Source organism: Amblyraja radiata, chromosome 10, assembly GCF_010909765.2.
Source record: "Amblyraja radiata isolate CabotCenter1 chromosome 10, sAmbRad1.1.pri, whole genome shotgun sequence".
NCBI classification, from domain to species: Eukaryota; Metazoa; Chordata; class Chondrichthyes; order Rajiformes; family Rajidae; genus Amblyraja; species Amblyraja radiata.
Genome location: NC_045965.1, coordinates 53,795,152 through 53,808,276, shown reverse-complemented (window position 1 = coordinate 53,808,276; position 13,125 = coordinate 53,795,152). Strand labels below are relative to the sequence as shown.

Genomic DNA, 13,125 nt, shown 5'->3' with positions numbered 1-13,125 from the left:
AAACAGCAATGCTCTGTGTAACATTAGGTCACATTAAAAGCTGACAAGGCGGCACAGAACTGCAGCATTTCCAGGTCATTAACTCTAGTTCTCTCTCTGGAATTGCTGATGGTTTACAGTACTTTTGTACGTTTTTTTCAATTAGCAGTAATATTTGTTAAATGTAGATGGTGATTATACTGTAGATGCTGATTACACTTATGTGACAATTTTTATGATGTGTTGCATTAAATATAGAATGGAAACTACAACATTTAATATTTAGTATAGCAAACTTCCTTTATCCTGGTTGTCAATATGTAGATTGTGTGACTGCTTGTCTTGTCCATTCCCATTATTTTGTGTTGAAATAGATAACTAATAGATAACTATTTAGGTCGAGTCCCCTTCATGGTACTCGACACAGAGATCATCTGATAACTGGGGCAGTGCTAGTGAGAGATAATAAAAGACTACTTATGCCATATGTAGCATGAAAAATATTATTTATGGTACTGCAATAAAAATACTTTTGTATTTTTACAAGTTGAAGAGTAGACACTTGCTTGCACTGCTGAGTATTTTCCGATATAATCTTCCTAAGAATATAGTAAATAGAAGCAGAAAGAATCCATGAAATAAGAACAGTCTCGACCCGAAACATCACCTATTCCTTTTCTCCAGCGATGCTGTCTGACTCGCTGAGTTACTCCAGCTGTTTGTGTCTATCTTCGGTTTAAAGCAGCACTTGCAGTTCATCCCTACACTTTAACTAAGACCATGGATGATCCTGAGTCTCATACCCGACTTTACTAAATTCCTCGTATGTTGCAAAACATACTTGGCTCATAAAGTATGAGTATGATTGTGATGATGATTATGAACCACTTTTCCCTAGAGGACACTTTATAATGAGGTAATTAATTAATCTATACTGGGACTAATGAATTGTCCCATTGTCAGATTCAGATTCAGATTCAGATTCAATTTTAATTGTCATTGTCAGTGTACAGTACAGAGACAACGAAATGCATTGTAAGGTATCTTCTGGCAAAATGTGATCAGAACATAGTAGGATTATATATTAAGTGAGAAAGCGAAAATTGTAAAGGTATGAATGCAGAATTCCCTGAAATGGATTGTGAAAACAGATGAAAAGCTACAACGGTAAATACATTGTGGCAAGTATTTACGAAGCAATTTTATTATTCTCAGTCGAGGAGGAGTCAAGGTATCCATTGTGAAGCCAAGACTCTCAGAAGATCCACCCATGATTGATCAAGGAGGTTAAGGATGGCATCAAATTGAAAGAAAATTAATAGAATGTTTTAAAAATTAGTGTGGGCCTGAAGATTGACAAAAATTTAGAATCCTGGATGGTATGACTAAAAACCTACTAAAAGGGGTAGAAAACAGTTTGTGAGAGCAAGCTGGTTAGAAAAAGAATTTTAAAAATCGATGCAGAAAGGAGGGGAATAGCTAGGGTAAGCATTTGTTCTTTAGAGGAAGAGACTGGAATTAATAATAGATAGAAAGTCCCTTTGCTGTGGTAGGGCTATGATGGTGCAGATCAGTTCAAGAACCTGATGGTTGCAGGAAAGTAGCTGTTGCTGATGCTAGTGGTGTGTAACGCCAGGCTTCTGTATCTTCTGCCTGATGAAACCAACAAGAAGAGAGAATGGGCCGGATGATGGGGATAGATAGATGCTGTCTTCTTGAGGTAGTGCCTCGTGTAGATGCTTTCGATGGTGGGAAAGGCAGTGTCCCATGAGAGACTGGGCTGACTCCACCACTCTTAAACCTCCTGCATTCCTGCACATTGGAATAGCCTTATTAGGCCATGATGCAACCAGTCAGGATACTTTCTACAGTGCATCTGAAGAACAATAGTAGAGTATTCGATGACATGCCAAACTTCTAAGAATGTAGAGGCACTGGTGCACCCGATTCATGACCACAACTGAGTGCTGGGCCCAATACAGGTTATCTGAGATGTTAACACCCAGGAATTTGAAAGCTACTAACTCACTCCACCACTGACCCAGCAATGAAGACTGGTACATGGTCTCCCCACTTCCCTATTCTGAAGTCAATGTAATTCCTTGGTTTTACTGACATTGCGTGAAAGGTGTTCTCTCTCTCTCTCTCTCTCTCTCTCTGTATGCTGACTCATCACCACCCATGATTCAGTCAACAACAGTGGTATTGCCGGAGAATGTACAGACAACATTGGAGCTGTGCTTAGGTACACAGTCATAGGTGTGAAGACCAAGGGACTAAGCACGCTGCATTGAGGTGTACACGTTGATGGTCAGTTGGAAGGAGATGTGACTCAGGTCTACTGATGAGGAAATATTGGATCCTGTTGTAATGGGAGATACAGGAGCGGAGGTCTTGGAGCTTGGTGATGAGGTTGGAAGAGATGATTGCGCTGAATGTTGAGATACAGTCAATGAACAGCAGCCTGATTTATGTGTTCTGGTTATCCAGATGGTCCAGAGAAGAATGGAGAGCCAGTGAGATAACACCTGCAGTTAACCTGTTGTGGCAATAGGAAAAATTGAACAGGACATTTCTGAGGTAGGAGTTGATTTGCATCGTGATAATGGAGATTTCAATGGAGGTATGCAGGGGCACGTTCTTTACACAGAGAGTAGTGGGGGCCTGGAATGCATTGCCAGGTGTTGGTAAATGCAAATATGACAGTCTGGTTTAAGAGGCTTTTAGATAGGCGCAAGGAAAGTGCAGGGAATAAAGGGATATGGATCATAAACAGGCAGATGAGATCAGTTAAACCTGGCATCATGTTCGGCCAAAATATTGTGAGCCAAAGGGCCCATTCCTGTGCTGTACTGTTCAATGTTCTATGCTCTATGTTCTATAATCAATCCCTTAAATTATCTCATTACAGTGGATGTCAGTGCCACGGGAGTGCAGACATTGAGGCATGTTACCTTGCTCTTCCAGGGCACTGGTACAATAGCTGCTCTTTTACAGCATTAGTAACCACAGACTACTGAAATTAAAGGTTTACAATGTCCTTGAATACTCCGGCCAGTTGGTACGCACATGTCTTTAGTATTTGGCCAGCTACACCACCTGGGCCGCATGCCCTGTGTGGCTTCGCCCACTTATAGGATGCTCCACACGTCAGTCTTACCTGAAGGCTTCCTCAGTACCTTGCACAATGGCAGCCTCCCTGAAGCTTCCAGGTGCTGTGCTTGCATTCAAGTGATATGGTCCACCAAGTCTGTCTGGCAGTCATAGGATCGCTAATGCATTTAAATAGCTTGAAAAACTGTTTCCTATTGATGTGTTTTGGCTGTAGATTTCAGCTTTAATAAGTCAAATCATGAGTACAGATAGGCAAGTAATTGAAATATCAGTGGGAGAGCACTTTTGCAGATAGTGTTCCTAACTCTGCAAGTACCAAGGTAGTTATGAAAAGGCATAAGGACAGTCTAGATATTAAGGTCAAGACTCATCAATATCATTTCAGGAAAATGGCAAAAGTAGACTGGGAGCAACTAATTGCAGGGAAGTCCACATCAAGTGAGTGGAAGTCTTTCAAAAGAGGAAAGAAAATTGAGATTTCAGGGCCAATATGTTTCCATAACATGAAAGGTATAAACAGTAAGTCCGAAGAACCTTAGCTGTTTAAAGTTACTGAGAAATGGATTAAGGAAAAAAAGGGAAGCAAATGGCTTTGACAGGGAACTGAAAAACCTTAGATGCTCCACAGAAATGTTGAAAATGGAGGATGGTTACTAAACAAGAAAATTAGGAGGGGAAGGAGCGGGACATGAAATATTACCCGAGGATAAAATTAATAAAACCCAAAGTAAATTAAGGCACGCGGGTAACAAGGAAGTAGGGCATGTTAGGGATGAAAGGGGCAACGTTGAGCCAGAAGATGATGGCAAGGTCTTATATTAATATTTTTGTTTTTTATTCACTAAGTAAAAGGAACTGTGCTGGAGTGCTCCAAGCATGGATAGGTGACGTTTTGGTCGGGACCTTTCTATTTCTGTAAAGGGAGGGGCACTGACTTTGGTGCCTTCCTTCACAGTGGGAAACTTTGATTCTGCTGTGTGGGGATGTTTTATGTTGAATTCTATCATGTGTTGTGTTCTGTATTTTATTTATATGGCTGTATGGTGATCCCATTCACTGTCCCAACTGGCACATGTGACAAATAAATGTATCTTGTATCTTGTAGTGAAATTCTAGAACAAGTTATGATTAGAAAGGTGAAAGTATTAGATGTCTTTGGGGCGTTAAAGGTTGAAGGTAAGGGAGTAAAAGGTTTAGTGGAGTAATACGGGATAATTTTTCCATCCTGATGGTTGGAATTTAGAGCAGACTGTCTGGCGGTGGAGATGGGCACCTGAACAACATTTAAGTAGCATCTACAAGAGCACCTCCATCACCAATGCATTGAGGTCTACAGACCAATTCCTGGGAAACAGGAGTCGTATAGACAGACACAAAAAGCTGGAGTAACTCCGCGGATCAGGCAGCATCTTTGGAGAAAAGGAATAGGTGACATTTCGGGTCGAGACCCTTCTTCAGACCGAGACGTCTATAGACAGGTGTGTAGGAAGGAATTGCAGATGCTGGTTTAAACCGACAATAGACACAAAATGCTGGAGTAACTCAATGCGACAGGCAGCTTCTCTGGAGCGAAGGAATGGGTGATGTTTCGGGTCGAGAACCTGATCGTCACCCATTCCTTCTCTCCAGAGATGCTGCCTCCCACTGAGTTACTCCAGCTTCAGTCTATAGACAGGTACTTAATGCTCATTGCGGGCACGTTTCTGTACTATAGGACTCTATCATGCATTACCACAGAGATGAGGTAACTACTCTCCAGACCTATATTGTAGTCCTGTAGGTCTGTGTCCAAGATGGCTGCCGTGAAGAGAGAGTGGACGCTGGCGCGCTTTGGCTGCCGCTGCTCCCTCTTCACACTGTGTTTTTGATTTTCTGTTTTTGGATTGAATTCTGTTTTTAATTTGTGTCTCTGTGATGTCTTTATTACTTGTTATATTCCGATTATATGTTTTTATTCCGATTACTATGTAAGGTGTCCTTGAGATGTCTGAAAGGCGCCCATTAAATAAAATGTATTATTATTATTATTATTATTATTATTATATGCAACCATCTTGAGTCAATTCTGTGACCATTTGAAGCAATGAATATAACTGCAATGACATTTAAGAGATAGCAGCTGTGAGAAGCATATAATAACGCATGAAAGATGTACTTACTGCCAGGTATACTGCTGCATACACACTTAAAGCTGCCTCTTTGGACGGGAATGTCTTCCTGGCTTTTGTTATGTCATCTCCGTTGCCCGTGCAGGCTTCTTCGCTGCTGATGAACTGCGCCGATTCATGATGACAGCCCAGCGCTGTGTAGTTGGGTTTACAGACCGTGAGAAAGTGCGGCGCTAGGTTTCCCGTCACCACTTGTCCAGCATTTACGAAAATATCAGTAACAAAAAGTCCAAATGCATAAACCCCTATGAAATAAAGATAGCAATTAGAGAGCCCTTCGATATAAAATTACAAACTAGACAACTCAAATAAAAATGAATATGAAATCCAATTTTCACCTCAAGTTCAACTTTCACCCTTGCTTTTTAGCAGTGATTCTGGAGCTTTGAGGTGAGTTTTCATCAATCACTTGTGTTGTATTTGTTTCTGTGTGTGTGCGTCTTAGTTAATGTAAAACACAACTTGCGAGAGTCACTCATCAGGCCAGGTGATGCGCAGGAAGGAACTGCAGGTTCTGGTTATACCCAAGATAGACACAAAATGCTGGAGTAACTCAGCGGGTCAGGCACCATCTCTGGAGAGAAGGAATGGGTGACCTTAAGGGTCGAGACCTTTCTTCAGACTGAGGGTCAGGGGAGAGGGAAACTGGAGGTGTGAGGAGGTACAAAGAACAAAAGAATGAAAGGTCATGGTGATGTTTTGGGTCAGGACACTTCTTCAATTTGACGAAAGGTCCCAACCAGAAATGTCACCTACCCTTGTCCTCCAGAAATGCTGTCTAGCCCGCTGAGTTACTCAGCATCTGCAGTTCCTTGTATCTCCCTCACAGTTAATGTCAACATGTATTTTTGTGCAAATAAGATTTCTCAGACTGAAATGTTGTGACAAAATATGTTGCGACAGCATAATTAGATCATGTTGACTGGATGAAGAGCTTCACACTTGTTCAAGAGCATTTCTGCTCAAGGAAACACATGACTAATAGTGAAGGGTAATAATTACAGGTAATTATTAAATGAAGTCTGACAGTGTCCCCTGAAATTTTTAATTGAGGGCAGAGAATGCCCCCGACAGAGATATAATGAGTGTTAGGAGTGTCAGGTCTGAGTAGAACTGTTTTTATGTTTGTTAAAGGACAAGAATGCTGGGGTTGTCAAATTATTCCTCCCATTTATTGCATCCGGTGTATACAGCATGGGGCTCAGCTTTGCTGCAGGAATGAGGAAGCCTTTCTCACAATGGCCCAAAAGTGTGCTTGAACATATTTATAGAATGGCTTTCTTGTAAGAAAGATTAAGCTGAAAAAAAAAATCAGATAAGAAAATCTGACCAAAGACTCATTTGATTAAAAGGTAGACACAAAATGCTGGAGTAACTCAGTGAGACAGGCAGCATCTTTGGAGAGAAGGAATGGGTGACGTTTCGGGTCGAGACCCTCCTTCAAACTGAAGACCTCATTTGATTAGATCTCTTTCTCTCCCTGTATATGTGCTATCTAAGCTGCTGATTATTTCTCCTATCTTCTGATTCTATTTCAGTTTCCGTTACCATTTTTTTCAATTTGATACCCCTACCGAACAGCCTGAAAGTGGCTTTGCAGGTAGGTAGGTTTTTCAGATTGATTAGTAGGACTGGGTGTTACAATCCCTATGATTTCACTACAATTGGCATTCTTGGGTATGACCTCTAGGTGAATTTGCTAACAATCAGACACATCTTCAGTTGTGTACCTCAACGTCACTGGGTGTTTCGGCCTTTTATCACAGATAGCTATAGTAAAGAAAGCTATTGGCATGCTGGTTTTCATCAGTCAGGGAATTGAGTATAGTTTAGAGATACAGTGTGGAAACCGGCCCTTCGGTCCCCTAAGTCCATGCCGACCAACGATCACTCATACACTGTTACTCCTACAAAGTGGGAGAAATTTACAGAAGCCAATTAACCTACAATCCTGGAATGTGGGCGGAAACAGGTTCACCCAGAGAAAAAACCCACATGGTCATAGGGGAACCCACATGGTTGTTTTTTTGGTTATGTTGAAGTGTGTTTTTTATGTTTTTTTTAATGTTTTAATGTGGGGGAAGAGGGTACGGTAAGGGGGATACCGTCCTTCAGTTGTTTCCTGGAGACGACGCGACTATTATTCGAGTCGCAGCCTCGCCCCCCCCCCCCCCCAGCGGCCTACCTACTGGATTGGCGCGGCCTTTCCTGCCTGGACAGACCAGAGCTCCAGCAGCGGCGGGACAGCACTGATACATCGCGGGGCTGGCGATGCCTTACCGGGGATCGCCGTCTGGAACCCGGAGTGCTGGGCCTGCGGCACCGACATCCTGGAGCTGTGGTTCGCGGAGCTCCCAACGCGGGCGGAGCTGACAAACATCGTGGGGTCCTGCGACTCTGCCCGGCTCGGCCTGCGGACTCGGGAGCTGCGGACTCCGGTGGGAGGCGGCTGATCGGGAGGTCCGGGCCGCTGAGGAGGATTTTCACCGTCGGGGTTCGGCGTCGGCGTTCCATCAGCCCGGCGAGAGGGCCTGAGCATCGGGCCGCCCGGGGTGGCGACTGCGGATGCTCGGAAGGCCCCGACCACGGGTGAACATCTGGGAAGATCGGAGGGGAGGCTGGCTGGACTATGGTGCCTTCCTCACCTTGTGTTATCTTGTATCGTGGACTTTCTGTGTTTGTGCTTTTTTTTCTTCTTTTTTTTTTTCTTTCTCTATTTCTATTTTATTTTTAATATGTTTTATTATTTATTATTGATTTATTTTTATGATACTGACTGTAAAGGGAAATTCATTTCATTGTCTCTAATTGAGACAATGACAATAAATTTGAATACAATACAAACACCACACAGAGAGCAGCCAAAGTCAGGATCGAACCCAGGTCTCTGCTACTGCAATACAGCAGCTCTACCGTTGCGTCACTGTGCCACAGAAGTTGGGACTAACATTGTACAAGATGTTGGTGAGGTCGCACTTGGACTAATGTGTTCAGCTTTGGTCACCCTACTATAGGAAAGATGCAAATAAGTTGGATAAAGTACAGAGAAGGTTTATGAGGACTTGGGGGGCCTCAAGGGTGATCTAAAGAGAGAGTTTGGACGGGCTAGGTCTTTATTCCTTGGAGCGCAAGAGGCTGAGTGGTGATCTTAGGGAAATATATGAATCATGAGCAAAATAGGCAGGTGAATACACACAGTCTTTTTCTCAGAGCAGGGGAATCAGGAACTAGTGGACATAGGTGAGAGGGGCAGCTTTAGCAGGAACCCGAGGGGGAAATTTATCATGCAAGAGGGTGGTGGGCGTATGGAACATTTTGGTATTTTACAAATCTATACAGGATGCTAAACATTTGTGAAGAAGTTATCTTATATTAATATCTGGACCGCCAAAAAAATTATCTGCTCTTCTCATCATGATGTAGTGCTGTGAATAAGCATTGGAAACTTTGACACAGATCTCTGCATAAGAAGTTATGTTTTACTGAACTACATAACAGCGATTACATTTAAATGATTCTGAAACCAAGTTGGAATCTCTGGTACTTGACGTCAATTTAAATTAGCATATGAAGTGCAACTCGAAAATTGTACTAAGAGATTATGAAAGTTTATCTTATGAAACATAAAACTGCAGATATATTGTTGGTTCCCATTTCATTAACATTTTCTGGGCTCATCTTACATCAAGATGCCTTTTATTCCCCATTCCTTTCCAATCTTCTCTCCCCTATAACTTGTAATTCTTATGTTTCTCACAATCATTTGTCATTCACTGTTCTTCAAGCCGGGACCATTTTGGCAACAAACAAGAATCGTCCATTCGAGAGCCACATTAACTTCTAAATTAACACATTGTTTACTGCTAATTAATTATGCGATTTTGCAGAACAGCTTGTGTAACTAAAACAAATTCTGCTGGTAGAATTGGAGCTTGCCTTTATAAAATAAACCAGGAATATTGTGCCACGAGACACCTACATGTAAGCACTTGCACTCTCTTTCATACATGCACACGGACACACGCTCTCAATCATAGATTAAATGTCCATGTCTATCCACGCTCTCATTGCTTCTCATTCCTCTCCGCTTGACTCCTCACTCCCAAACAGACGTTTTTATTCCTGAATCTTTTCACTTCGTTTAGTTTAGTTTAGAGATACACATGGAAACAGCCCCTTTGGCCCACCTAGTTCGCACCGACCAGCGATCCCCATACCCTTTCACTATCCTGCACACACTAGCGGCAATTTAACATTTATACCAAGCCAATTAACCTACAAACCTGTGCGTCTTTGGAGTGTGGGAGGAAACTGAAGATCACGGAGAAAACACACAATGGTCATGGGGATTTCACTGTACCTTAATTGGTTCATGTGACAATTAAATTGAATCTTGAATCGTGAGAATGTACAAGCTCCGTTCAGACAGCGCCCATAGACAGGATCGAACCCACGTCTCTGGCACTGTAAGGCAGTAGCTCTACTGCTATGCCACTGTGCCGCCCAACTTAAGTTTCCTATTCCTCCCTTCCCTCTCCTTGGGCCCTTCTCATCTTCCCACATATGTTCTCCCTTCAACAGTTACGTCCTCTCCCTCAGTGCACACCTGTGCATATTCCCAGACAGGCTCCAGTTCCCGGCCTCACTCCATCCACACATTCAGCCTTCTTTCCAGCCATGTTCTGTTTGCACTCATAAATTCATAAGTGATAAGAGCAGAATTCAGCCCATCAAGTCTACTCCACCATTCAATTATGGCTGATCTATCTCTCCCTCATATCCCCATTCTCCTACCTTCTCCCCATAACCCCCGACACCCGCAGTAATCAAGAATCGATCTATCTCTGCCTTAAAAATGTCCATTGACTTGGCTTCCACAGCCTTTTATTGCAATGAATTCCACAGATTCCACAGTAATCCAATTGATTCCACAGTAGCGCTTGTCCTGCCATCATTAATTTTCAACAACAAAAGTTTGTGAGAAACAGAGGAATTGCAACTTGTTGAGGTTGGCACAATTGGAAAAGAATGGGGAATATATTACAAAAACACATTATTCCTCTGTATGTTTACTGTTAAAAGATTTTGTGAATTTCTGAGCTTGGTCTCATCCAAACAAACAGATGGTGTGAACTAGTGATGTTAATTTAGAGCTAAATGTTGGCCAAACTACGAGGGTGAATTCCCATGCTCCACTTTGAAATATGTAGTGTCAAGTGATTCTGTGTCTACCTTAGACTAATGATCATCTTGTTGAAAGACATCACCTGTGAGTTAGAGTATGGGGATCTGTTACTATACCAGTACAGGTAGTTTTGATGTGACACTATGGTTAAGCTGTTACAAAATCTCACGTTATAGAAAATCTCAATGAGATTTGATTGACCCCCCTGCCCCCACCCCCAAAGAAATTCATTTAATTCACTTCTCCCAGTTTTCTGATTTGGTCCAGCCTCTCTTTAAGATATGGAAAGGTTAAGTGAATGTGCAAAAAATTGGCAGATGGAGTACAATATGGTGAAACAAAGAACTTCAGATGCTTGTTACATCACAAAAGGACACAAAGTGCTGAAGTAACTCAGCGTGTCAACCAGCATCTTTGTAGAACATGGATAGGTGACGTTTCAGGTCGAGACCCTTCTTCAGACTCAGTCCTTAACTTCCTTACACTCGAATAGCGTTCTACTTGGTGCCTTTCTTCCTCACTAGAATATACTTTCATTAAGATTGATTAAATTCCCCTTTAAATCTCTGCCACTATTGAGCTGCAGTCTTGCTCTTTAAACCGTTTCCCCAGCTCAGCTGAGCACAAGAGGCTTGTGCTCCCATTACTGTAGCAAACACAGCAGATTATGCACACACCCCTAACCCCAAATTACAACTATTTGCAAAGAACTAAGTTAACAGCTTATCAGTTTTAGGAGTGGGGTGAGGTATAAATATCGGCCTTTACATTGACAGAATGTTGCCATTCCTTCTGGAGAGTGCTGTGGGATCTTATACCCCTCTTGAGGAGAGATATTACTACCTCCAGACGCTAATTTAACAATTTCAGATCTTCTGCCTTACCAGCCTTGCTTCGCTCATTTCCAGCATTCTCATTTATCTTTCCCTATTTCCCACTGGTCTCATTTATGTCTGTCTACTTGCATTTCCACCATAAATTGATCGATTGATTGAAAGCTTCAGCATGGAAACAGACCCGTCCGCCCACTGAGCCCCGTCAGCCCAGACAATGGATCGACTGGACTTATATTCACTGGAGTTTAGAAGGATGAGAGGGAATCTTATAGAAACATATACAATTCATAAGGGATTGGACAGGCTAGATGCAGGAAAAAAATGTTCTCCATGTTGGGGGAACCTGAACCAGGGGTCACAGTTTAAGAATAAAAGGTAGGCCATTTAAGACTGAGATGAAGATAAACCTTTTCACCCAGAGAGTTGTGAATCTGTGGAATTCTCTGCCACAGAAGGCAGTGCAGGCCAATTCACTGGATGTTTTCAAGAGAGAGTTAGATATAGCTCTTAGGGCTAAAGGAATCAAGGGATGTGGGGAGAGAGCAGGACCGGGGTACTGATTTTGGATGATCCGGTTGGAGGCAGCAAGGGCTGCCTCGCCAACAGTCTGTCTGTCCCTTCCTTCTTTGAGTTTTAATAATATGTGTTAAATGTATGTTCTTTAGCTTGTTTTATGTGGGGGGTTGGGGTAAACTTTTTCTAATCTCTTACCTCGACGGAGATGCAATATTTTTCTGTATCGCATCTCTAGCCTAACATCGAGGAGTTGGCGGCCTTTGCTGGAGAATCTTTTGAGAGCTCCACCGCGGGGCTCCTACGGGACTTTAACCTTGCGGGGTCTGCGATTCCTTTGCCAGCAACAGTGGGTGCTTGTGGACTTAACATCACGGATCTCGCAGTCTCTGGTCAGAGACCGACTTTTGGAACTCCAAGTCACAAGAGTTTTGACCGTCCCGTCGCGGGGGTTTCGGCTGCCGGTTGCGGGAGCTTCGATCGCCCCGACGGATGGTTCGACTGCCCCGACCTTGTGCATTCCATCACAGTGAGGAATGTGGGGAATCCACTGTGGTGGATGTTTATGTTAACTTTTATGTAGTTGTGTGTCTTGTTGCTTTTTTTTTGTATGGCTGTATGGTAATTGGCATATCACTGTACCTTAATTGGTACATGTGACAATAAAAGACCTTTGAAACCCTTGGAACCTTTGATCATATTGAATGGTGGTGCTGGCTCGAAGGGCCAAATGGCCTTCTCCTGCACCTATTTTCTATGTTTCCACACTGACGATGGATCACCAGTTGACACTAGTTCTATGTTATCTCACCCTCGCATCCACTCCCTACGCTAGGGGCAATTCACAGAGGCGAATCAACCAACATACCCGTACATATTTGGGATGTAGGAAGAAACCGTAAACGGGAGCACCCGGAGAAATCCCAAACAATCTCAGGGAGTGCCACACCTGAGATTAAGATTGGACCTGGGTCTCTGGGGCTGTGAGGCAGTAGCTGTACTATGAACCCAATATTATTATACAGGGTATAGGATTATATAGGATTAAAAATTATATAATCTGAATCTATTATTATAAAGGGGTATCTGTGGAATTCTTTGCCACAAAAGGCTGTTGAGGCTAAGTCAATGGATAGTTTTACAGCAGAGATAGATACTGTAGATTATTGATTAGTACAGGTATCAGGGGTTATGAGGAGAAGGCAGGAGAATGGGGTTAGGAGTGAGAGATAGATCAGCCATGATTGAATGGCGGAGTAGACTTGATGGGCCAAATGGCCTATTTCCACTCCTATTACTTATGACATGTTTAATGCCATATTATTATTAG

General features: G+C 42.7%; 1 protein-coding gene across 1 annotated transcript in view; it reads right to left on the bottom strand.

The window, feature by feature from the left end:
- The window catches only part of plppr5 (phospholipid phosphatase related 5), a 109,968-nt gene that overhangs the window by 31,230 nt on the left and 65,613 nt on the right, over nt 1-13,125 (bottom strand). Inside the window, exon 3 of the mRNA XM_033028883.1 lies at nt 5,253-5,506. Coding sequence (XP_032884774.1) covers nt 5,253-5,506 — 254 coding nt within the window. The remainder of the gene's footprint in view (nt 1-5,252; nt 5,507-13,125) is intronic.